Source organism: Callorhinus ursinus, unplaced genomic scaffold (assembly GCF_003265705.2).
Source record: "Callorhinus ursinus isolate GAN/ISIS: 27379988/994484 unplaced genomic scaffold, GSC_fseal_2.0 scaffold15, whole genome shotgun sequence".
In the NCBI taxonomy this organism is placed as follows: Eukaryota; Metazoa; Chordata; class Mammalia; order Carnivora; family Otariidae; genus Callorhinus; species Callorhinus ursinus.
Window position 1 is genome coordinate 604,399 of NW_027397077.1, and position 26,765 is coordinate 631,163.

The 26,765-nt window shown below is 46.7% G+C and overlaps 1 protein-coding gene across 1 annotated transcript in view; it reads left to right on the forward strand.

The window, feature by feature from the left end:
* NWD1 (NACHT and WD repeat domain containing 1) overlaps positions 1 to 26,765 on the forward strand; it is a 61,874-nt gene extending 35,109 nt beyond the window's left edge. The window contains 9 exon segments of the mRNA XM_025885681.2: positions 928 to 1,050; positions 7,850 to 8,052; positions 11,360 to 11,632; positions 12,520 to 12,610; positions 16,603 to 16,757; positions 18,293 to 18,569; positions 20,054 to 20,604; positions 22,916 to 23,021; positions 24,577 to 26,765. Coding sequence (XP_025741466.2) covers positions 928 to 1,050; positions 7,850 to 8,052; positions 11,360 to 11,632; positions 12,520 to 12,610; positions 16,603 to 16,757; positions 18,293 to 18,569; positions 20,054 to 20,604; positions 22,916 to 23,021; positions 24,577 to 24,878 — 2,081 coding nt within the window. The 3' untranslated portion in view covers positions 24,879 to 26,765.

Sequence of the window (26,765 nt, forward strand, 5' to 3'; positions counted from 1 at the left end):
AGAAAGAAAGAAAAGAAAGACAAATCCCATGTCCTCACTCCCTGTCCCAATGAGGCGGGAACAAAATCTGGGCTTCTCAGACTTGGACTGGCTCTGATTTCGACACTTCCCCCTCACTATTTTACATCTGGGGAAACTGAGGCACGGAGCAGGGGAAGGAATTACCCGAGGGCATTCAGAAATTCTGGTCTCCAGCTATCTGGGCCAGTGTTTTCTCCCATGTAACTCGGTGCCTCTCTGTCCTCAGCGATGTTTCAATCAGGACCCAGCGGCGAGCCCTGGGCTGTTGTTTGCCCAAATTATTGGCAAATATTTCTTTTCTCTGGAGCACCAGCCTTTATTTTTCCATACATGTTGAACTCAAAGAGAAGTCAGAAGCAGAGTCCTCGTTCTCAGCCAGTGTAATTCCATTTCTGAGTCTTGTCCAACTAGGGCAGGGTTTCTCAACCATGCACTATTGACATTTGGGACTGGGTCATCCTCTGCGGGGGTGGGGGGGCATCCTATGCACGGCAGGGTGGTCAGCAGTTCCCCTGGCCTCCACCCACCGGATGGCAGTCGCACCCCACTCCCCAGTTGTGACAGCCAAAAAACATCTCCAGACATTGCCCAGTGTCCCCAGGCTCCAGACCTTTCCCAGGAGCAGAATGGCCCCTCAGTGAGAACCACCGAACTTGGGAGACACTTGTGACCTTGATGTGGTTTGGTCCCTAAGAGCAACGTAAATGTTACAACCGAGATCTGAACCTGGCCTCCGACAGTGCTGGCTTCAAAAGCCTGGCCCTGCCACTTTCTGGGTGTGTAGCTCTGGAAAAGGGACTGAACCCATGCCTCAGTTTCCCCATCTGTGGAGTGGAGCCCCGTTAGAGGACCCTGTGGCTGAGCCCGGGAGCTGATGTGGTCACTGTTGTCCCTGCGTGGCCACAGGCATCACTGCCATGGCGTGGAGCCTGGAGGAGAGGCTGCTGGTTATTGGCACCCAGGACGGCTTTGTTGCTGTGTGGGACATGGAAGAGCAGCAGGTGATCCACATCCTAACTGGACACACAGGTGAGGCTTGGGAAGTTGACTTCTTCAACTTAGTCATCAAGATAAGTAATATTTTGGGTCGCCTGGGTGGCTCAGTCAGTTGAGCATCTCACTTTGGCTCCGGGGGTGATCTCGGGGTCCTGGGATCGAGCCCCAAGTCCGTCCGGCTCCATGCTCAGCGGGGAGTCTGCTTCTCCCTCTCCCTCTGTCCATCCCCCACTCCTGCACTCTCTCTCTCTATCAGATAAATAAATAAAATATTCTTTAAAAAAAGATAAATAATATTTCAATGGAATGTTTTAAAAAAATCAAAATTAATGCAAAAAAATCCACCATGAATAAATAGCAAGCTGTCTTAAAGACAGGATCAGCGACAGTGCCGTGCCAAGCCATATGGAAGCCAGAGGCAACAGGGAAGAAACTCAATGATTTGGCACCTCCTTAAATTTGGCACCCGAGATGAGTGCCTCACTCGCCTTACCTTAATCCTGGCCCAAGTCAGACTCAAGTATTTGGGAAGGCAAAATTTGGTTACAGATTGTAATGAGGACAACAGGGTGTCATCAGCAACAGTAACCCAAGTGACCCACTTAGGGCAGGCAGGTGTAAGGCATTTCTTCCAGTGGGGACGATTCAGCCAAGACACCAGGGGTGTGAAGAAAGAGGTGGGCAGAGAGCAGCGGGGTAGGAAGAGGAAGAGCATCCCAGGAATGGGGAACAGTCAGTGCAAAGGCCCTGACAGAGGGAAGGAGCCTGGCATGTTTCCAGAAACAGCAAGGAAGCCATGAGGCTGGAGCTTGAGACATTGTATCAAATGAAAGAAGCCCAGATCATGTATATGAGTCATTTATACAAAATGTCCAGAGCAGGCAGATCCAGGGAGACACAGAACAGATTAGCAGTTGCTAGCTGGGTAGGGAGGAAGGGAAAGTGATTGCTCTTTGGGACAGTGTTTCCTTTTGGGGTGATGGAAATGTTCTGGAATCAGATAGAGGGGATGGTTGCACAACACTGTGAATTATTATATCACTGAATTGCACACCTCCAAATGGTTTACACGATAAGGAGAGAAAGGGGAGGGAATGCCAGGTTTTGAAAATATTCTAAATTTAGACCGTGGCGATGGTTGCGTAGCTCCTGACCAGACAAAGACCGATGAATTGTACCACTGTCTGTGGAATGGGTGAATTTTATGCTTGTGCGTTATATCACGCTAAAGGTATTATTTTAAGATTTTATTTATTTATTTGAGAAAGAGAGGGAGCGAGAGAGAGAGAGAGAGAGAGAGCGTGCGCGCACAAGCAGGGGCGAGGCAGAGGGAGAAGCAGACTCCCCACTGAGCAGGGAGCCCGATGTGGGACTCGATCCCAGGACCCTGGGATCATGAGGTGAGCCGAAGGCAGACCCTTAACCTACTGAGCCACCCAGATGCCCCTCAGTAAAGGCGTTAAAAATATTATTTCATTGTGAACCAAAAATGTATACTATTTCCTATTTTTTCTCAACATTTTGCCATAAACATTCTTTTTTTTTCCATTGAATCTTTTTTAAACAACTTTATTGAGTTGTAATTGACATAGTATTCCTCCCATTTTAAGCATAGGATGCAACAGTTTTTGGTAGATTTGCTGAGTTGTACAACCATCACCATAATCATAGAACTTTCCATCACCCCAAAGGAGTTGTCTTTGCACTGCCTGCCCAGTTTGTAGTACATCTCCACCCCTACCTACCCCCAGCCCTGTGGCAGGCACCGATGTGCTTCCTGGGTCTATCAACTCACCTTTTCTGGACATTTCATACAAATGGAATTGCACACTATGTGATCTTTTGGTACACCGCCTGATGTGTGTGATGCTCGTCCCCACCATTGCATGAAGCAATAGTTTGTCCTCTGCATTTTGCCGAGTCCATCCATTGTATGGAAGGGACAGCATGTGTTTATCAATTGATCACATCGGTTGAAGGACATTTACATGGTTTCCAATTTGAGGCTGGTATGAGTCACGCTGCTATGATCCATCAAATGTCATATTTATCATGTGTTGAAATGCAGCAAAAATAGTTCATTCTTCTCAACAGATCATGTTCCAGAATGTATTAAATGATTTTTTTGTAATTTATTTTATTCCATTTATTTTTTTTTAATTTTTGCTATTTTAGGCTACTTCTAGTTATCTGCTATCGTGGATAACACCGCGACGAATCTCTTTTTACTCTCATCGACATTTTTTTCCTTCTGTTGAATATTTCCAGTGAGTAGGAGTCTTGAATTGGAGGATGTGAGCATTTCTATGGGTTTTGAGCAGTGGCATCTTATTGCTTTCCAAATAGACTGTATGTATGTAACAGAATAACCCCCCTCCCCAACCCCAAAGCTGCAAGCATCAGATGTTCTCAGCTTCTTTTTTTTTTTTTTTTTCTTCCAAGGGCTGGGAGTGAGGTGGGTCCTGAGAGAGTCTGTCAAATAAGATTCCATTCATTTTATTATCATCGGGATGGCTATTTTCCTATAGGTCTATTCAATATTTGTATTTTTGTGTGCGTGAGCTGTCTCTCCAAGACCTGAACCCATTTACCAATGGATCTTGATTCATTTTTGAAAAAGTCATCAAACTTTGTAATTAGGAAATCTCAGTAATCAGTTTATTGGCAAAACAGAGAGCATTAGAGGCATATGTTCTAAGGAAAGTGAAAGTTTCCCATCACATGCTGGTGAGCTGGAGATCATTTATCCTGGCTTGCGAGAGCTGATGGTGAAGTTTTCAGGAATGTGGTGAGACAGTTATCAAACACAACCATTATTTTTTAATTTTTTAAAGATTTTATTTATTTATTTGAGAGAAAGAGAGAGAGAGAGAGAGAGAGAAGGGGGACAAGCAGACTCCGTGCAGAGAGCAGAGCCCCATACAGGGCTCGATTCCGCAACCCTGAGATCATGACCTGAGCCCAAATCAAGAGTTAGCTTGAGGGCGCCTGGGTGGCTCAGTTGGTTAAGCGACTGCCTTCGGATCGGGTCCCGCATCGAGTCCCGCATCGGGTCCCGCATCGGGCTCCCTGCTCGGTGGGGAGTCTGCTTCTCCCTCTGACCCTCCCCCCCTCATGCTCTCTGTCTCTCTCTCTCTCATTCTCTCTCTCAAATAAATAAATAAAATCTTTAAAAAAAAAAAAAGGGTTAGCTTGAGCAAGCAACCAAGCCACCCCGGCGCCCCAAACAAGCCATTATAAAATATTCAATTATAGAAGCTTGCAGCTAAATCAATTCCATTAAAATAAGGTAATAAATACTCAAAACTCAGCATTTTCTTTCTTTCTTTCTTTTTTTTTTTAAAGATTTTGTTTATTTATTTGAGAGAGAGAGAATGAGAGACAGAGAGCACGAGAGGGAAGAGGGTCAGAGGGAGAAGCAGACTTCCCGCTGAGCAGAGAGCCCGATGTGGGACTCGATCCCGGGACTCCAGGATCGTGACCTGAGCCGAAGGCAGTCGCTTAACCAACTGAGCCACCCAGGCACCCCTCTTTCTTTTTTTTTAAGAGTTAACATTATAACACTAGGTCCTTACATTTTTCCCTTCTGTGATAATTTTGAGACAAATCCTCTGGCTCTCCTCCTTCATGAACTCACTCTCTCCTGCATGCTTCTCTTTCACAGCCTACCCACTTTATTTTTTTTTAAGTTTTTATTTATTTATTTGAGAGAGAGAGAGAGAGAGAGAGAGAGCATGAGATGGGGGAGGGTCAGAGGGAGAAGCAGACTCCCCGCTGAGCAGGGAGCCCGAAGTGGGACTTGATCCTAGGACTCCAGGATCATGACCTGAGCCGAAGACAATCGCTTAACCAACTAAGCCACCCAGGTGCCCAAAACTCAGCACTTTCTAAGTATTGTACCACACTCTATTACCTATGCCCCTGGTTGCTGTACCCCTGTGGTGGAAATGGGGCGGGCTTGCTACTGGTTTCTCTTTAAGACTGTACATTTAGTGACATCATGTTAGTGGCTTGGAATCAACCAGGGATGGAAATATTTACACGAAGGAAATTGGTAAATGTCACAAATCAGGGCTTTCCCCAATCTCCTTGGAGAGCCCGTTGTGAAGCATTTACTAGTCCCCTTCCCCAAGGGGTGTTTGGATATACATAAATATGTGTGGTTTTATATAAAGTCACATAAGCTTTTGCTTGTATAACCTGTTTCTTTTTTCAGTTAACATCACATATTTTGCCTCTTTCCATATTTATGTATGTGTCTCTAATTCATTTTAACTGTAGGATAGTGTTCCATGTATGGGGACATTTTGCAACGTATTACTATGTATACAAATTTTGGATTGAAAAATATCTGAATTGCAACAAATAAAAATTTCCCACTCCTCCTGTCATTTAAATTATAAAGAAATAAAACTCCCTTTAGTCTCTCCCATCCATCAGTCTCCATGGAAGTGACCAAGACTCACAGTTTGTTATATGCCACAAGCAATTTTTTTCTAGACTTATGCAGACATAGCTCTGTATAAGCTCATGTACTTTGAGTTTGTGTCAAAAGCAGATGGTGCTATTTTATACACTAGACTGTAACTTGCTTTTTTCACAATATATTGTAACAATACTTTGTAGTGGCTGAGAGCCTGGGTTCTGGGCTGGATTCCTGGTTCCACTACTTATTAACCATGTGGTTTTGGATGAGTTACAGTACTCAGCTGTGCTTCTGTTTCCATATCTATACAATGGGATAATAATAGTACCTCATAGAATTTTTATAAGATTAAAGGAGTTTAATGCACGTAAAGTACTGACAACTATACGTGTTACATAGAAAGCCCCCAGTAAGTATTGGCTGTTGTAATAATTTATTACGGTTGTGTATATATAGATCTATCTCATTATTTTTAATGGCTGCATAACATTCTTTATAAGAATGCACCTTATTACTTAACAACTTCCTTTTCATAAATAGGTTGTTTGCAATTTTATTTTTATAAGACAACACTGCAACCATCATCCATATCTTTATACACCTACGCTGTTACTTCAGCGAGACACATTCCTAGAAGTGGAATCTCTGAGTCAAATTGTATGCACATTTTTCCTTTTCCCCTCTTTTTTTTTCTTTCTTTAAATTTTTTATTGTTATGTTAATCACCATACATTACATCATTAGTTTTTGATGTAGTGTTCCATGAGTCATTGTTTGTGCATATAACACCCAGTGCTCCACGCAGAACGTGCCCTCTTTAATACCCATCACCAGGCTAACCCATCCCCCCACCCTCCTCCCCTCTAGAACCCTCAGTTTGTTTCTCAGAGTCCATCGTCTCTCATGGTTCGTCCCTCACTCCGATTTACTCCCCTTCATTCTTCTCCTCCTGCTATCTTCTTTTTTTCATTTAAAAAAATTTTTTTAAACATATAATGTATTATTTGTTTCAGAGGTACAGATCTGTGATTCAACAGTCTTGCACAATTCACAGTGCTCACCATAGCACATACCCTCCCCAATGTCTATCACCCAGCCACCCCATCCCTCCCACCCCCCACCACTCCAGCAACCCTCAGTTTGTTTCCTGAGATTAAGAATTCCTCATATCAGTGAGGTCATATGATACATGTCTTTCTCTGATTGACTTACTTCACTCAACATAACTCCTTTTTTCCCCTCTTTTTCTGAGCATTTTATTTTGAAATAATTCTAGACTCACAAGAAGTTGCTAAAATAGTGCAGAGAAGTCCCTCATACCCTATATCCACTTTCCCAGAATGGCAACATCTTATATAACTATAGTGTATTAACAAAACCAAGAGACTACACATTTTAACTTTTGGTAAGTGTTACCAAATTGCCCTTTACAAATTTATATCAATTTATACTTCCATCAGCAAAGTAGGAAAGTAACTTATTTCTTGTATCTTTGTCAGTAGTACAGTGATCAATCTTTAAAACTTTTGCCAGGGGCACCTGGGTGGCTCAGTAGGTTAAATGTCCCAACACTTGATTTCAGCTCAGGTCATGATCTCAGGGTCATGTGATTGAGCCCAGCATAGGGCTCCATGCTGAGCATGGAGCCTGCTTGAGACTCTTTCTCTCTCCCTTTGCCCCTCCCCCTCAACTCATGTATGCACATATGCCCGCGCTTTCTCTCTCCCAAAAAAATTGCGAATATTTTGCGTAATGATATATTGGTATTTCATCTTGCATTTTTGTGATTACTAGTGAGGTTGCACATCATTTTCTAATGCTTATTATCTACAAGTACTATTTCTGTAAATTTCTTGTCTATATTCTTTGTCCAGTTTCTGAGGAGGTTGTTTGCATTTTCCCTGATTATTTGTAAGAACTTTTTGTTTATTAAGGAAAGTCTCCATTATCTGTTACATATTACAAATATTTTCTCTTAATATGTCATATGACTTTCAACTATATTTTATCCTCCTGAAGTTTTGCATTTTTATGTAATCCAATTGATCAATTTTTCCTCTTTATGTCTTCCAAATTTCATGTTTTGATTGGAAAATATCTCTCCAAGATTGTAAAATTTTCTCTATAACCTTACCTTGTTTTTACGTGTTTCTTGATTTTAAACACTCCCTGGATAATGCTGAACTTTTATAAATCACAATGATCTCTGTTTATTACATATTCACATCTGGGCAATTGATTTAATCATAACCAGTTGCACTCTTAATTGAGTTTTGCCACATTCCATTCTTTGTACTTTGGTTATGTTTGAATCCATCATCTTTTCCAAACCAACAGGCATTTTGGTAGTTGGAAAGTCAAAATGTTTTCAGCTAATATATTCTCCCTGACCCTGGTCTGCTGCAGGAGAGGTGAGGTATGTGAAAGTGTTTGCCAAAGGGACGCTCGCCCTCTCTGCCTCAAAGGACCACACACTGCGCTTGTGGGATTTACTCTCTGGCCAGGAGAAATTCACCATTTGGGACAGAGGCTCAAAAGATCGCACTGAGATCTGCAGTCTTCACATGGATGAAGCAAAGAAAGTTGTGTATTTGGCATCTGGCTCAAAGGTAACAAACACCTGTCCTGTTTGCAAAGGAATGCTATGACCAGAGCAATGCAAGACAGCATATGCTGTTTCTAGGAGATGGGGCTCCCTAATAGGGGGTGGGCATAAACAGGGGTGCACAACCACTGGATAGGATACTATAAGGAGTTTCAAACTTCACAGTTGGATTAGATGATCTTGATAGTTCTTTCTGACCCTAAGAGTTGAGACATTTCATCTTTTTTCTTTTTTTTTTTAAGATATATTTATTGGGGCACCTGGGTGGCTCAGTCGGTTAAGCCTCTGACTCTTGATTTCTGCTCAGGTCATGATCTCAAGGTCGTGAGATCAAGCCCCATGTTTGGCTCCAAGCTCAATGGGGAGTCTGCTTGAGATTCTCTCTCTCCTTCTCCCTCTGCCCCTCTCCCCACGCTCTCTCACTCTCTCTCTCTCAAAATAATAAATAAATAAATTTATTAGTGGGGAGGGGTAGAGGAAAGAAGCTTCAAGCAGACTCCCCACTCAGCAGGGAGCCCGACGCGGGGCTCGATCTCATGATTCATGAGATCGTGACCTGAGCGGAAACCAAGAGTCGGAGGCTTAACTGATGGAGCCACCCAGACACCCCAAATCTTTTTTAATTTGGTCATTTTAGTGCTATAAATTTCTCTCTGAGTACAGCCTTACTTGCATCCCACAAACCTTGCTATGTCATATTATCATTTACCTTCAGTTTAAAACACTTTCAGATTTCCCTTTTGATTTGCTCTTTGGTCCATGGGCTATTTAGAAGTGTGCTATTCATTCCCAGATATTTGAAAGGTTCCCAGGTAGCTTACCTTTTTCTTTCCTAACTTAATTTCATTTGTATGATGAATCCTTTCAAATGTATTGAGACTCATTTTAGGGTCTCTCTTGGTAAATGTTCCACATACATCTGAAAACAATCTGTATTCTGCTGTGTTATTCCTCTATGTCAGTTATAACCCTGTAATCTGATTGTGTGTTGAATAGAGACGCAGTAGAACGGTGGGTGAAAGCTTAGGGACTAAAGGGGTGGGGAAAAAATCTGTACCTAACTCCCAGTTGACTTCTTTGCAAGCTGAGTGATCTTGATCATATCACTGTACCTCTCTGCCTCCATTCTTCGTCTACCTGATGAGATAATGACTAAAACACCTGGCATAGTGCTTGGTGCATAATAAGCACCAAATACTTAATAGCTATTAATTATTATATTTTATTAGTAACGGGCAGATGTTAACATAAGTGATATTGGTAGCTTATAAATTGTGCTGTCCGATATGGGGGTCACCAGCCAGATGTGGCTACTGAGCACTTGAAATGTGCCTATTCTGAATTGAAATGTGCCGTAAGTACAAAACACACTGGCTTTCAAAGCCTTAGTACCATAGAAATAATGTAAAAGATTTCAGTAGTGATTTGATATTGATTATATGTTGCAATGATAACATTTGGACATAGGGCTAAACCAAATATATTATTTAAATCGATTTCACTTGTTTCTTCTTACTTTTTTTTTTAAAGGGATGAATACAAAATTTGAAGTCATGCAGCTTTACATTATACTGTTATTGACAGTGCAGGCTTAAATATTAGGGAGGTGTTGGCTGATTTCAAAACTGGTTAAAGAAATCATTTTGTTTATCAGCAGAAGTTCGGAAAACACAGTAAAGAAATAGGAAATAATAGGGGTGCCTGGGTGGCTTATTGGGTTGAGTGTCCGACTCTTGGTTTCGGTTCAGGTCTCATGATCTCAGGGTTGTGAGATCTAGGCCGGCTTTGGGCTCTGCGCTCAGTGGGGAGTCTGCTTGGATTCTCTTCCTCAGCTCCTCCCCACACTCAGACACTCTCTCTTGCTCTCTTTTTCTCTCTAAAATAAATAAATCTTGGGGTGCCTGGGTGCTCAGTCATTAAGCGTCTGCCTTCAGCTCAGGTCATGATCCCAGGGTCCTGGGATCGAGCCCCTCATCAGGCTCCCTGCTCCGCGGGAAGCCTGCTTCTCCCTCCCCCACTCCCCCTGCTTGTGTTCCCTCTCTCGCTGTGTCTCTCTCTGTCAAATAAATAAATAAAATCTTTAAAAAAATAAAATAAAACAGATCTTAAAAAAAAAAAGAAATAGGGGTGCCCGGGTAGCTCAGTCGGTTGGGCATCTGCCTTCGGCTCAGGTCCTGATTCCAGGGTCCTGGGATCGAGCCCCGTGTGGGGCTCCTTGCTCAGCGGGGAGCCTGCTTCTCCCTCTGCCACTCCCCCTGCTTGTGCTCTGTCTCTCTCTCTGTCAAATACATAAATAATATCTTTTTTTAAAAAGCTTTAAAAAAAAGAGAGATAAGAGATAATAATAGTTAATCCCAAAGATAACCACTGTTTTACATTTACACAAGTTTGTTTTCTGTGGTGTGTGGGTACGCACGTACAAGTGCATGCGTGTGTAAATATAACACAAAATGGGGATAAAACCACATAGAAATCTAGCTGTGCAGCTTTATAATCTATTTTTATTTGCCCATAACCTCAAACGTTCTTCAGAATCAGCAGTTTTAGTGATTTCGTGAGATGTCCTTGCACTGACCCCACTACAGTTTTTTTTTTTAAGATTTTATTTATTTATTTGACAGAGAGAGACACAGCGAGAGAGGGAACACAAGCAGGGGGAGTGGGAGAGGGAGAAGCAGGCTTCCCGCTGAGCAGGGAGCCCGATGTGGGGCTCGATCCCAGGACCCCGAGATCATGACCTGAGCTGAAGACACGCTTAATGACTGAGCCACCCAGGTGCCCCAGTTACTATTGATTTAAAAGGTACTTTTTTTTGGTGAGGTTAAATATGGAACCTGCCCTAATCAAGAATTACTTGTAGTGAACAGATACGTGAATGCATACATTATGGCTGACTTTTTCCCCCGTTTTTAAGACTGTTATTTTGGAGAAATTTTAGGTTCATGGAAATGTTATAAAGCTATTATAGAGAATTCCCATATGCCCGTCTATCCAGTCTTCAGTCATGTCAACATCTTACATAACCAGCGTACATCTGTCACAGCTAAGACGTTAATACTGGTAAAGTTTCTATCAATCTCACTCAGACTTTACTCAGATTTCATCAGTTTTTCCACAAATGTCCTTTTGCTGCTCTAGGATCTAATCCAGGATACCTCTCCCCTCTGCCTTTTTTTTTTTTTTTTGGACCTAACAGTGTTGAAAATAAAATGCATGCCCTATGAAAAAGCCCAGGTTTTGCATTTGACTCTGGAAAACTTGCAATCCAGGTCTCTTGCTGAGATTGCTCTTCCTTTCCATGATTTCATTAGGTCAGTGCTTGGAATCTGGCAACTGCAGAGCTGGTTTTCTGTATCTTGGGAGACGCGTCTGACCACTGGATGTGCACAGGGGCGCTGGCTTCCCAGGCCACGCTGCTGACCATGTCTGAGGCTGGTGTGGTCAGTCTGTGGAGCTCAGCCACAGGAAAACTACAGGGGAGGCAACATTTATCCAGCATCAAAGAAGAAACACCTACCTGTGGGGTCTCGGTCCAGAAGCAAGGCAAGCTGGTGGCCGGGTTTAGCAAGGGCTCCATCTCTTTGGTAAGTCTCTCTCCTGAATATGATGCCCACACCACTCAGCTCCAACGTGCTCAGATGTCCTAGAAGTTGGGAGAAACCACTTCCCCTTTGATCTTTTCATAAATGACATTTGGTTTCTTAATTTCGGGATTTGCAACTAATTCAGCGTCGTTCAGGAAACATCTCTTGGTGTCTCCTGGAGGCTGACCAATGTGGGTCATTGTTGGCACTCATGTCTCTGGACATTGCCAACTGTCCTCGGCTGGTGGGGGTGGCACAAAATTGCCCTCCCCACCCCTTGAGAACCACTGCCCCAGACACATTCAGTGAAAAACTTTCAGAACAGTGTCTCTGATGGATGGTGCGAAAAAGGATGGTCGTGTAAATGCTGATCTATGCAAACGGATGCAGCAAAGCAGACAACGGTCCCTTCTGGGGGGAAGGGAGAACGGCAGGAAAGGTGAAGAGGTGCTCATGGTGTGCTCTGGATACTTCTTCTTTTTTTTTTTTTTTCATCTTATACAGGATTGTTGTTTAACTTTTTTTTTTTTTAAGATTTCATTTATTTGTGAGAGAGAGGGGGGTGGAGAACACAAGCAGGGGGAGTGGGAGAGGGAGAAGCAGGCTTCCCGCCGAGCAGGGAGCCCGATGTGGGACTCGATCCCAGGACCCCGGGATCATGACCTGAGCTGAACGCAGATGCTTAACAGACCTTGGGAAGCCCCCCATGATGGCCCTAAGTGGTGGTCCTGTATCATTGCCCATTTCACAGATAAGGAAACTAAGGCATCCAAGGGCTAAGGCACTTGCTTCGAAGCTGGTGAGCGGCAAAGCCTTGCAGCCAAGCTCCTGGCCCTGGACCTTTCACCCTGTGGAAATGCTTGATGGGCATCCTTGAATTTGCACAGGTTTCCCCCGAAGGAGACAGCCTGCTGGAGAAGCTTCCGGAAACCGTGAGGTTCCTTGTACTCTCTGAAGATGAGTCCCTTCTTGCTGCAGGTAGTGTCTAGCTCTTATTTGGAGCCATGAGGAGCTAACTCCAGATTTGGTTGCAAGAGCAGAGGGGCTTGGGGTGGTGGCGGGGGCAGGGGGCAGTGTTGGAGAGACAGTCCTGGACCAGCGGATGGCAACCTTTCTGCAGCGGCCCACACAGTACACATTTTTGGCTTTGCAGACCCAGTGGTCTCTGTGGCCACAAATCAAGCCTGCCCCTGTGGTGTGAAAGCCGCCACAGATGCTATCTCACGTGGGCGTGGCTGTGTGACCCTCAGACCCCATTTATGGAGGCCGAAATTTGGATTTCGTATCATGTTTACCTGTCACAAAACAGAATCATATTTTTATTTTTGTAAAACTATTTAAAAATGTGAAAAGTCTTCTGAGCTCATGGGTCATACAAGAATAGATGGTGGGCCAGTTGCGGCCCACGGCTGTAGTTTGCCAACCCCTGGTCATTATCTTTGAGATGAGGGTGGTTATCCCTGCCACACAGGGGCAGGGATGGAGGGGGACCGCCTGAGAGGATGGGGTACACTCAGGGGTGAGCCAGCCCACGTGACCCCTGCTTTCAGGGGCTCCCAGGCTAGCAGATGGTAAGGTAGCCACAAGGAAGAGTGTTTGGTGTGATGACCAGACAAGATTCAGGGGTTATGGGAGTATGTGACAGGGTTCCCTTCTTTAATCTGAAACAGTCGGGGAAGGCTTCCTGGGAGGTGACCAACAGATACTCCGCAGCCTGATTTTGTTTTTAAAAGGCTATTTTTTTTTTAAAGATTTTATTTATTTATTTGACTGAGAGAGGGAACACAAGCAGGGGGAGTGGGAGAGGGAGAAGCAGGCCTCCCGCTGAGCAGGGAGCCTGACGTGGGGCTCGATCCCAGGACCCTGGGATCATGACCTGAGCTGAAGGCAGATGCTTAATGACTGAGCCACCCAGGCGCCCCTTAAAAGACTATTTTTTTTAAAGATTTTTTTAATTTATTTGACAGAGAGAGAGATAGCGAGAGATAGAGAGAGACAAGCAGGGGGAGTGGGAGAGGGAGAGGCAGGCTTCCCGTGGAGCAGGGAGCCCGATGCGGGGCTCGATCCCAGGACCCCGGGATCATGACCTGAGCCGAAGGCAGACGCTTAACCGACTGAGCCACCCAGGCGCCCCTAAAAGACTATTTTTTAAAGATCAGTTTTGGGGGGCACCTGGCTGGTTTCTTTAGAGGAGTGTGTGACTCTTGATCTCAGGGTCGTAAATTCAAGCCCCACCTTGGATGTAGAGATTACTTAAATAAATAAATATTTAAAAAAACAAGATCAGATTGGGGTTCGCAGCCAAATTGAGCAGAAAGTACAGAGATTTCCCATATACCCCTTACACCACCCCCCCACGCTCACAGCTTCCTCCAATATCAACACTCCCCGCCGACCAGGGTGGTGCATTTGCTATAAATGATGAACTGCATTGACACATCATCATCACCCAGAGTCCATGGCTTACCTTACCATTCACTCTGGGTGTTGTACATTCTATGGGTTTGGACAGACATGTAATGACATATATCTACCAACAAAATCTCAGATAGGGTATTTGCATTGCCCTAAAATCAGCCTGATTTTTAAAAATATTTTATCTATTTGAGAGAGAGAGAGGCACAACATGGAATCAGGACAGAGGCCAAAGGCACCAAGGACCTCAGTGACCTAGAACCTTGTCACAGTGGGTCTCAAGTGTGTCTCTGTCCAGCAGCCAGTGAGGAGAAGCCTAAGCAGTTTCTCCATCCACAGTGTTGGGAACCCCCCGTTGCTCAGGAGATGTACCCCGGACTCAGCTAAGGTCCAGGCAGGGATTTCTTCCAAGTGTCATAAACGGACTTGCGACTCAGGGGTCCCCAAGATCACCGTCAGGTTCAGTGATTTGCTAGGGCTCAAAGAACTCAGAAAGGCTCATGCTCACAGTTTATTGTAGCCAAAGGACACAGATGAAGATCAACTAAAGGTAGAGGTTCGTGGGGCTGAGTCCAGAAGGCACCAGGCACGAGCTTCCTGGTGTCCCCTCCCCGTGGAGGCATGTGGACAGCATTTACTTCTTTTAGCAACAGGGTGTGACGACAGTGTCCTGCCAACTAGGGAAGCTCACCTAGCTTGCTGTCCAGGATTTTTACTGGGGGTCGGTTATGTAGACCTGGCTGACCACCTGCACAGCTGACCTCGGTCTCCAATACCCCCTGAGGTCCAACCGGTACTGTGTGTCCAGAGCTCCCACCGTAGATCACATGTGAGCACACGCCATCCCGTGTGGCCCAAGGCCTCAGGCAACAAGGACACTTTGATCAAGCAGGACATTCTAGGGGCCTAGAGGGCACCTCTCAGGAACCCGGCAAAGGCCAAACCATTCGTGTGCAGGATGTGGACAGCCCAGGCCTGCGGAGTTAATCCTCTACCGCACAAAAATGGAATGCAGATATCCTTGGATAGCAGATACCCTGATGCATTTGATCCGCTTCCCATAACATCCTCTGTGTGAGCCTCAGGTTCAAGTGGAGTTCAGTAAAACAATTCCACGGAGGGCCTGGAGAGGCAGTAAGATGGGCTCTCAGCCCCCAGCTTCTCCTGTGCTGACTTGATTCCGGGATTTCCGGGAAACAGTCCTGAGCTGGTGTGGGCCAGGTGCATGGTATAGACTGAGCTGGTGCGGGCCAGGTGCATAGCACAGAGTCCCACAGCATCACACCCAGGGCTGCAGGCCCAGGAAGAGCTGCATAATCTGGACTTAGCCCACTTTCCTGCACTGACAGGGGTCCTCTTAACAAAGCATTCGCCCAGCCTGTATCTGGAACACACATGAGCAAGTCACCTTGGGTGAGGTGCCAGAGAAAATGGATACAGAATACAGTTAAATTTCAGATAGATAACAAATCAAATTTTCAGTATAAAAATATCCCACGTAATATTTGGGATACACTTATACGAATCACGATTTCTTTTTTTTTTTTTTAAGATTTTATTTATTTATTTGAAAGAGCGAGAATGAGAGAGAGAGAGCACATGAGAGCAGGGAGGGTCAGAGGGAGAAGCAGACCCCCTGCTGAGCAGGGAGCCCGATGCGGGACTCGATCCCGGGACTCCAGGATCATGACCTGAGCCGAAGGCAGTCGCTTAACCAACTGAGCCACCCAGGCGCCCTACTAATCACAATTTCACTGTTTATCTGAAATTCAAATTTAATTGAACTGTCCTGTTGGGTTTTTGGTTTTGTGTTGTTTCGTGTTAAATCTAGCAACCCTTTCTCTTTCTCTTCTTCATCTCCTGCTCCTCTGTTCCGCTCCAGCCACAGTGGTCTCTGTGTTGCTCCTGAGACATACCCAGGCCTTTCCTACCTCCTGCTCATCCCACGCTGTTCCCCGCTCTTCCAGTGCCAGTCCCCTTCTCAAACGTCTGCTCCAATGTCCTGTGGTTGCTGTAACCAATGACCACACAAACGTGGTCGCTTTGACAAAGATTTCTATTTGACAAAATAGAAATCTCTTTTCTCACAGTTCTAGAGGCCAGAAGTCCAAAATCATGCTCCCTCCGAAGGCTCTAGAGAAGAATCCCTTATTTTGCCCCTTCATTGCCCTCATCACAGATTGTAACTGCTTTCTTTTCCTTCCTGTCTTCCTCCCTCCCTCCTTTCTGTCTTCGAAACGTATCTGCCTTATGTCCAGCTTTGTGCTGGGTTCTGGGACGCCACGAGCAGCCCAAACGGGCAGTCCCAGCCCTCTGAAAAAGAAGAGTCATGGGATAATAAATAACCTGGCTGTTTTCTGTGAGCTTATTGATCCCTGTGGTCAGCTGCCCCCCTCCCTGCCACTACAGGCTAGGTGAGGATGTCCCTCTTGTTCGGCATTGTATGCCTTCCCCCTCCTGCTAGCAGGGGCTCAGAAAAATCTTTGTTGACTGAATGGAATTACTCTCAAGATCCTCTAGGAATGACAGGGATAATCCCATGCCTTCCATTTCAGGGTTTGGAAGATCTGTGCGGATATTCTTGGCCGACTCACAGGGGTTTCATCGATTCATGGCCACCGACCTTGAACATGAGGACACAGTGGAGACAGCCGGTTTTGGTCCTGAGAACAATCTGATTATTACTGGGTCCCGGGACGCACTCATTCAGGTGAGGGGTCATCCTCACTCTGCCTCTGGAATAGGAAGTATGATTCCTTAGGGGTCTTTTGGCTTCGAAATATAGAGACAGAAACTAGTGCAGGCGAAACAGGGCAGGTCATTGGGAGGATGTGGGGGAGGGATCCCCTGAGACCCCGCGACAGGCTTGGGGGTGGGGGGGCAGGAGTTACCAAAATGTTCAACAAAGGATACAGCCTTCCCACCGAACCTGAAAACCTGGGAGGGTTTTGGCTTCAGAGTGGGGCCAGGGTGGGGGGACGTGGAGGAAAATTCCCATTGAGCTCCAAGTTCTCACGCCAGTGAGAGAAGCACATGATAAAGTAGTGGTTCTCTGAGCACCTGGGCGGCTCAGTCGGCTAAGCATCTGACTCTTGATTTCAGCTCAGGTCATGATCTCAGGGTCTTGAGATCAAGCCCCACGTGTGGCTCTGTGCTCAGCAGGGAGTCTGCTTGAGGATTCTCTCCTCCCCTGCTCCCCCCAACCGCCTTGTGCTTACATGCATGGATGTGCATTCACATGCACATGCTTTCTCTCTCTCTCTAAAAAAGTAGCAGTTCTCCAGCATTCTGGCTTTAGGACCTCTTTACATTCTTAAAGATTATTGAGGACCCCAAAGAGCTTCTGTTTATGTGGGTTACAGCAATTTGATTGATTTTTTTTTTTAACAAAGACTTATTTTGGAATAGTTTTAGGATTTCCAGAAGAGTTGCCCAAAAAAGCACAGAGATTCCCATATATAAATATCTACTCTTCATCCAGCTTGCTCAATATTAATATCTCATGCCACCGAGCTCTTTATCAAAACTAAAAAACTTACATTCGGACGATGCTATTAGCTGATCTGCAGATTCTGTCCTGATTTCACCAGCTTTCCCACCAATGCCCTTTTATTCTTTATTTCCAGGATCCAATCTGGGATCCCACGTTGCATTTAGTATCTATTGGTAATTAGCATATTAAAAATTAGAAATGAGGAAATCCAAAACTACACATCCATCGATTCATGAACATTACGTGTCAATGTAATAACAGACTTCTGTGAAAATAACTATAGTTCCTGAAACAAACAAAACAACTCATGAGAAGAGTGTCATTGGTGCACACTGGGACAAATCTCTTTCATGTCTGGCTTAGTAGAAGATGAATTGGTTTCTCATATTTGATTCTGCATTCTTTCTGTTGTGGTATGACATGTCCCGTAGCTTCTAGAAAGCTGCAGAGCTCACTCGTGGGAGGAAGAGGGTAGAAAAGGCAAATAACATCTTGAATTATTGTGAAAACCGTTTTGCCTTTGCATGCCTTCCTGAAGATGCCTGGAGGTACCCTCCAGGAGTTCCCTGGATCACACTTTGAGAATTGCTGTGGTCGCAGATTGGGGAGGTGGGGGGAAGTTTGAGGGGCTGGTGAAGGCCCTTGAACTGCAGCCTGAGACTCCACCCTGGGTGGACAAATAGATGCAGATATTCTGCGCTCTGACAGCAGAAGGAGGAAGTCAGCCCTGGCCCTCTGCTGTCCGTCCTCAGGTGTGGAGTCTGTCGGAACAGGGGAGCCTGCTGGACATTCTGGAAGGCGTCGGGGCCCCCGTGAGCCTGCTGGCCTGGAGTGGGGCCTTGGTGGCATCTGCTTCCCAGCAGTCCTCGTCTTTCAAAGTCTGGGATCTCAGCTACATTCAGAAGCCAAGGGCCTGCACCCCATTTCTGGACCGCACCGGCCTCACTGCAGTGTCACACGATGGAGACTATGTTTACTTCCCCAAGATTGGGGACAAGAACAAAGTCACCATTTGGGACTCGGCGGAAGGTCAGTGAGATATAAGCCTGGTGGTTCGTGTGGGGAAGAGCCAGAGCCCCTGTCTTGGTCTGCTTGGGCTACTAGAACCAAACACCACAGACTGGGCAGTTTAAACAATAGACATTTATTTCTCACAGTTCTGGAGGCTGGGAAGGCCAAGGGCAAGGCCAAGGCACTGGCAGGTCGGTGTCTGGTGACAGCCGGCTTCCTGGCTGCAGATGGCCCCTTTCCCTTTCTTCTTATGTCCTCACGGGAGCACAGAGAAGGAAGCAAGCTCCCTGGTCCCTTGTATAAAGGTGGGGACTCTGCCCCTCATGACCTCATCGCCTCCCAACACCATCACATTAGGGGGTAGGATTTCGACATGTGAATATGGGGGGTCACACTCAGTCCATAAGACCCCCATAACTCCAGTCAGGTTGAAAGTGGCTAACCAGAGACCAGGACTTGCTTTTGTAAATTGTCCAGCATGCGGGTAATCGACCAGCCGGTTGTCAATCCCCGGAAGCAGGGCATGTGATGGGGATATTTGCACAAGGGGTGGGTTGAGGGGAGCTCTCAGAGAAACCCAAGAGGGAGTGAGGGAAGCAGGCAGGGGCAGGGGGAGGACTGAACAAGGACGTGGGCTCAGCCTGATCCCAGGGGGGCCCTGGAGTCTAAATTGCAGCTCAGAGTTGTTCCCTCGCGAAGCAAGAGGGCCCATCTTTTGTATCCCCATATCAGGCAGTCACTGGCTGCAGCCCATTCTGGGCGGTGGGCACGACCCCCCAAACATTTTGAGGTGAGGGGCTCCCTTCCCCTGAGGGCAGTGGGCAGACTGGGGGCTGGGTGCCCTGGCCGGTAACGGGGTTCTGGGCACGTCACCAACTGTGTCTGCTGTAACCTCCACGGGGCAAATGGGGGTACAGAAATTCCTTGTTAATGATAAAATACTATGAGAAAAGAGATTCACTCTCACCTTCCTGCATTCATGGGTTTGGCAGATGTTTGGTGAGTGCTGGCCATCGAGCCAGGCTCTGGGGTTGGCAGTGAGCAAGATGGATGAGGTTACAACATTTGAGATGCTTGCCTGCTAGTTGTGGGGTGAAGCTGGGCACAAAGGTAGGGGGCACGGTGGGGTGTGAGATACAGGTGCGCCAACTAAAGCCCACTTGTCTACCAGGGTTAAGAGCTTGCACTCAGAGTTCATACAGCCCACAAGGCAAAATATTTACTCTCTGACCCTCTCGAGACGTTTGTAAAGGGAAGGTCTGGGATGAGAGATCATGCATGTCTGTTTGTCCATCTGTCCCGATGGGGAGCGGGAAGTCCTCGGAAGGAGTTAGGCAGGGCGCTGAGGAAATGGGAGGATTGGGGTGGAGGCAGGGGGATTGCAGTGGAGCAGTTGGGGAGTATGGATCCTGAAAGCAGTTTTTAAAATCCTTAAAAATAAGAAAACTGTGGCACGAGCATTCCCCTGAGCTGTTCTTGACATGGTCTTCTCTTGGTGGCAGGGGAAGAGCAAGATGCCCTGGACACCTCCAGTGAGGTCAGGTGCCTGGAGGTTGCCCAGCAGGCCAATCTCCTTTTCACCGGCCTTGTTTCGGGGGTCGTCCTGGTGTTCCCCTTGAGTTCCAGACAGGACGTGATGTGCATCCCCCCTCCCAAGGCCCGGAAAGCCATCAGATGCATGGCCCTAAGTAAAGGCGAGGAGCGCCTGGCCATCGCCTATGACAGCATCGTCCTGGTGCTGGACATCAGCCCCGGGGATCCCTGTCCCGTCATCAATGGGCCGACCTACACCTTCTACACCCAGCTGCCTGAGACCATATCCAGCGTGGCCGTGCTGGCCGACTACCGTGTGATCTACGGCATGACCAATGGTGACCTCTTCCTTTACGAGTGTGCGAACTCCAAAGTGTTCCCTCTGGAGGCCCACGGGAGCCAGGTCACCTGCATGCAGGTCAGCCACAAGGAGCAGCTCGTGGTCAGTGGGTCCGAGGAAGCCCTGCTGTGTCTCTGGGACCTGCAGGCCTGCAAGTGGAGATTCCAGATGAGCTACACGGTGCGTGGCCCGCACACCACGTGACGCGAGGTCCCGGCGTTAGAAAGCTGAGGACGGGTGTCCTGTATTAAGTGCACACCAAGGACAACAGCCCAGGGTCAGGAGCGGGGTGAGACCAGTGAGAGACGCTCACCTTGGTAGCAGAGTTTAAGGGGCAGCCAAAAGACTCAGCAATCAAGAGAGATGCTATTTTAATGCAATGTTTACCGAGATCGAAAGAAATGCAAAAAATTCACAAAGGACAAAATGCCATTTTTTTAAAGATTTTATTTATCTGTTCAGAGGGAGAAAGAGCAGGGAGGAGGGGCAGGGAGAGAAGCAGCAGGGAGCCCAACGATGCCAGTTTCGATCCCAGGACCCTGAGATCATGACCTGAGCTGAAGGCAGATGCTCAACCGACTGAACCACCCAGGTGCCCCCAAAATATCACTTTATTTATTTATTTTTTAAAGATTTTTTAAAAATTTATTTATTTAACAGAGAGAGAGACAGTGAGAGAGGGAACACAAGCAGGGGAAATGGGAGAGGGAGAAGCAGGCTTCCCGCTGAGAAGGGAGCCCGATGCGGGGCTCGATCCCAGGATCCTGGGATCATGACCTGAGCCGAAGGCAGACGCTTAACGACTGAGTCACCCAAGCGCCCCCCAAAATATCATTTTAAATAAAGACGGGATCAAATCCTGCCCTGGCACACCCCTGCCTCACCCTCTTACCCTAATCCTGACCCCTGTTCTTGTGTCCGACAGTTTTGATTGCCCGGTCTGTGGCAGGCCCCTTTCTAGCTGTGGCCAGGGCACACACTGTCCTGCCTCTTAGAGCCACGTTCTCGGAGGGGACACAGTGTGAGCTCTGGGAGGGCAGGATCTTTCTGTGTTTTGCTTACAGCGGTGGCCCCCATCCCCAGGGGAGCTCCTGATATGTCCTCAGGGCTCCATAAGTGTTTCCGGAATAAAAACAAAGTAGCAGGATGCCTGGGTGGCTCAGTCGGTTAAGCATCTGCCTTCGGCTCAGGTCATGATCTGAGGGTCTTAGGATCGAACCCTGCGTTGGGCTCCCTGCTCAGTGGGGAGTCTGCTTCTCCCTCTGCCCCTCTCCTCCACTTGTCCTCTCTGGCTCTCCCTCTCTCTCTCAAATAAATAATTAAAATCTTTTAAAAAAATAACATAAAAGAAATAAAAACAAAAACGCAAATACATGATGGGCTGTGGAGTGACAAGAGCTTTGAGAAAAAACAGGGCAAGGTAAATGGGGTAGAGTGGCAAGGGCTGCTATTTAGGAAGGTCAAATAAGTCTTGCAGTGCCTTGGCTGGTTCATTCGGTAGAGCATGTGACACTTGATCTCAGGGTAGTGAGTTCGAGCCCTATGTTGGAGGTAGAGATTATAAATAAATAAGCTTTAAAAAATAAAAGACACAGAGATACAGAGAGAGAGAGAGCATGAGCCAGGGGAGAGGGAGAAGCAGGCTTCCCACTGAGCAGGGAGCCCGATGTGGGGCTCGATCCCAGGATCCTGGGATCACGACCTGAGCCGAAGGCAGATGCTTAACCATCTGAGTCACCCAGGTGCCCCTATTTATTTATTTATTTATTTATTTACTTACTTACTTACTTTTAAGTAGGCTCCACACCCAGCATGGAGCCCAATGTGGGGCTCAAACTCAGGACCGTGAAATCAAGACCTGAGCTGAGATCAAGAGTTGGATGCTTAACTGACTGAGCCACCCAGGCATGCCCCCCATTTTTGTTTTTAAATAAACCTAAGTTTGGAATGATTTTAGATCTACAAAGAAGTCATGAAGATAGTACAGAGATTCCCCTCTACCTCCTCCTCACTCAGCTTCCCCGATGTTAACATCTTATGTAACCTGAGCACATTTGTCAAAACTAAGAAATTACCATGGGTACAGGATTGTTAACTAAGCTACCAACTTCACTGGGAGCATATGTTTTTTTCAGTGAATTTCCTTTTCCTGGTCTAGGATCCAATCTAGGATGCTGTGCTGCATTTAGCATATAGCCTTTAACTAAAGACCATGATAGCTAATGCTTGTAGAATTGAGGTCACTTAGGATATTAAATCCAATAATTCCTGCTCTCCAGTGCAAATTATCTGCAAACCTCTCAGTCCAATCCCTGTGAAAGCGTGTTTTGGTCCTGGGAATCTTGGTGAGGCAATATACCCATCTCTTCAGGATTTCATTGGATCCATCCCCATGGGAGGCTTACATGCCTGGCTTCCCACACAAATGCCTGGTGGTGGGTCTCCTGGGTGTCCCAGTATGAACGCCAGATCACACTGTCTTTTTCTACAGAATTCTTACTGTAGAGGAGTCCAGTGTGTCTGCTTCTCCATGGACGACAGATATGTGTATGCGGGCTTGAAGGATCGCTCCATCATCGTCTGGAGTGTGCTAGACGGTGAGTCATTTTGCTTCGACGGCAAGACTGAGCTTAGATCTGGAGAAGGAGGCCTTGTGTTGGGCTCTGGATGTTGACGGGCCCTGCCCTGGCCTTCCCTAGCTGGGGGGAGCTACTTAGAGAGAGGTGTCTGCAGGTTAAGGGGACAGGCCACCCCTGGAGCTACATCTCCTCTTCTAGACCCATGCTCTGGGTACCTGGAACCCCAAAACATTCTCCCCACCTGGGATGGTGCCCTTTTCAGGGCCTGGGCAGGCCTCTTCCCCAGGCTTATCCTTCTGAGGGTGGACTGTGCCCCCTATTGTGAGCACCCCTAGACCTGGGGGTTGGCCAAGGGGTGATGAGCGTGGAGTCTGGATGTGTGAGCTGGGTAGGCATTTCGCATGCATATGTGAGGGGCCCTAGAAATGCAGGACAGAGCCGGGTATGGGAAGAGAAGAGGACCAAGCTGCAAAGAGCTGGGGACTGTCTCTCCCACACCATTACATTCTATAATGGAACTGAGAAGCCTGACAATTCTCCACCCAAACATGACCTTCCAGGTGGTTCCAAAGGTACATCCCTCAGTGTAGGAGGATAGAGCAAATTTCACTTAATAGTTTATTAGCTAGATTTGCAACATTTACATATTGGGCCTTATAGGATATGGGCCTTGATTCTTTCTCTTGCCCCAGGCCCTGTAAATGATAGGGGCAGCTTGCTTAAGACCAACCACTTTGAAAACCCCACATCTCTTGGTCTGCTCAGTACTACCCTAAAGGCATATTAATGACATTAATTTCTTGTGTACTGGGTACTGTCACTGAGCTATTTAATTCTCTTGACAGCTACCTCATTTTACAAAGCAAAAACTGAGGCTCTGAGAGATGGGGTGACTTGCCTAAAGTCACACAATGAGTAACTGGTAGGCAGTGGTTCGCAGCTGGTCTGCCTGGTCCCCATGGTCACCTTTGTCACACTCCTACATGGTCTCCCATAGAGAAAGGACCCCTTATGACACTGGAAGGGGGGTAGGTGCCAAAGTGAAGAAGCTGATGTTCAGGGAGGTTAAAAGATTTGTACAAGGTCACAAAGCAAGTGAGTGAATGAAGATCAGGTAGATTTAATTCACTGTAATCAAATACAATGCAATCAAATATATCGCAGTCTACTACTTCATGGCAAAGATGCCTGGCAAAACGTCACAAGACAGCTGAGAAGCTGAGATCTGTGGAGTGTGGCCTTAAAAGCCCATCCCAGGCAGGTTCACAACTTCTCTTCCTCCTCCTCCTCTACTAATAATATTTACTGAGCTCACTCTGGGCTGAAACCAATACTAAAGCACCTGACACACGTGACCTCTTCAAGTCTTAGAATTCCCCTCTGCAGGTGGGTTTAGTTGTCATCCCCATATTGCAGATGAAGCAAGAGGGACTCCAAGAGTTTAGAATTTGTGCGTAAGCTAGTGAGGGGCATAGGAAGGATTTGACCCCATGCAGCCAACTCTCCAATGGGTGAGATTGGATCTCTGTAGCCCCCACTTTCTCATTAGTGCCCTGCCCTTCACCCCCAAAAGGCACCCTGCTGGCTGTCCAGTTTGTCCACGCTATGGTGAACAGGATCATCCCAACTTCCAATGGCTTCATCGCCCCCACTAGACATGGCTATCTCATCCGCCAGCGTTTCCAGTGCCCTTCGTCGAGAACGTCACAGCAGGACCCTCTCAAGAACTTCAAGAAGGCAGTGTGGAAGGTCAAATCCAGACAGAGAGAAGAGCTAGCAGCTGCTGCAGGAGCACTCCAGGACTTGAGATCAGCAAGTACACAGGGAAATGAGTGCAAATCAAACAAACACTCGCAAGTCTGCCTGCTAGTGTAGAACCCGCCAATGGGGGCATGGGACTCCAGTGAGTTAGCCCCATTCAATCTGGCTGATGCAAAAAGTATGTATGTGTTGATGTATATCTGGACCCAAAGCCTCAGATTATATGACTCAGACCCTGTTTCTTGCCACCCTTCCATTCTTCTCTCCTTGTTGGCTGCAGTCAAAGACTGGCTACCCCCAGGTTAGGAACATGACAGCCAAGGTCAGTAGAAAAGAGACCTTCTCCTTGCCAGCAGACTGAATCAAAGTGCTGGCCCTGATTCTGTTGGCCCCAGTGGGCTCCTGCACCTGTCTCTGGGAGAATGCAGTGCGGTGATTGGCCAGCCTGACCCAGGGCACACCAGGGCTGAGGATGGAGTCAATACCACCCACCCATGTTGCCAGAGAATGGGAGAGGCTAATCCCAGGAGGGGAACTGGGGGTGGGGGTACAAGGCAAAGGGAGGATGGATGGATGTGGGACTGATCAAACCACAGATGTGGACCATAGAGCTTTATAATTTTAAAGCCTCAGGTGCTATTGTCTGATCCTTGTTACAGCCTATACTTCAGGGAGCGCAGGAGTTTCTGCATCCATTTTGCAGACAAGAAAACTGAACCTTGGTAGGTAGCTGTGATTTGCTCAAGCTCACAAGCCTGAGGTGCAAGAGCTCTGGGAAAAGAGAGCCAGGAGATATCCTGTCCCCATCCTGTTGGACCACCTCCCTCTAATTTTAGTCTCAGAAGCATGACCATTCCACAGGTGACACACTCCAATGCTCACGGGGGCCAGCGAGTAACCTAGATGATTGCCGTGCACCAGAGAGCAGAGGAGAATGATGGAGACCATGGGTCATGTGGAGGATGCGTGCTCTGCCCTGGGTGGACATGGGCACCCTGACTCTAACTCAGAATAGCCATAGGGGAAAACAGCAAGAGCTCCTTCTTGTTGTAAGCAAAGCCAGAAACCCAGACTTTTATGCAAAATGTTCCCATTTTTTTTAAAGTTGGCGATTGGCTCAGATTTACATCCACAGGCACATTTAGCCTGTGTGTCTCTAGATCAGGAGCTGATGACTGCCATGACTTCATGACACAAGCCAGCGTGAAAACAATAAACCTGTTTTAGTTCTTCCATCCCTTCTCCCTGGCTCCCAAACTTTGAGGATAAAGATGCTCTTTTATCTCAAAACCTGGAGGCTCTTGGAAGTGGACAGAAAAACCTAACGACATCTCTTTGCTGAGCTTTTGGACCATCTCCGCTCTCCCCAAGTTCAAAAGAGGAGCTGTTTCTGTTCCACTAAAATGGATCTTGCTTCTTCGCATGCAGCCTTCCAAAAGCCCCCACTTGCTTCTGGGGCTTTCGCTATAAAGATAGGAAAGTCCAAACTTCAAAGTGCTATTCCCTCTCCCCTTTGTTGGATTCCAGAGAGTTTCAGAAAAAGCAACCTTAGAAACAGAGGCTTTGAAGCTAGGTGTGACCCTATTGACTGTCTTCTTCAGTCATTTCCCAAACTAGGGTTCCACAGGGGGCTTTGGCAGTTCTGCAGACATTAGCATCAAATTCCATTTCGAAAAAATATTTTAAACTGGAATTTTAAAATGCATGGCCAGCTGGGTGAGGCAGCAGGTTTTAAGGTGTTGGAGATAACTAACTTGGGATTCTCCTTCGTTTAACTAAGATTTTGATGGGAGCCCAACTACTCTTTGCCACCACTTTTCTGTGAACCAGGGGCTTTGCCCAATGCAGAAATAAAGTGGATGTTGTAACAGAGTAAGATTTCAGCTACAACTTTGAGTTTAAAATGTGTGTGTCCGTCTCAACAACCTCAGTGAGAATCCATTGCTTGTACGTAAATACTACTTTGAATATAGGAGAGAAATTTTACTAATAAAATGCAAC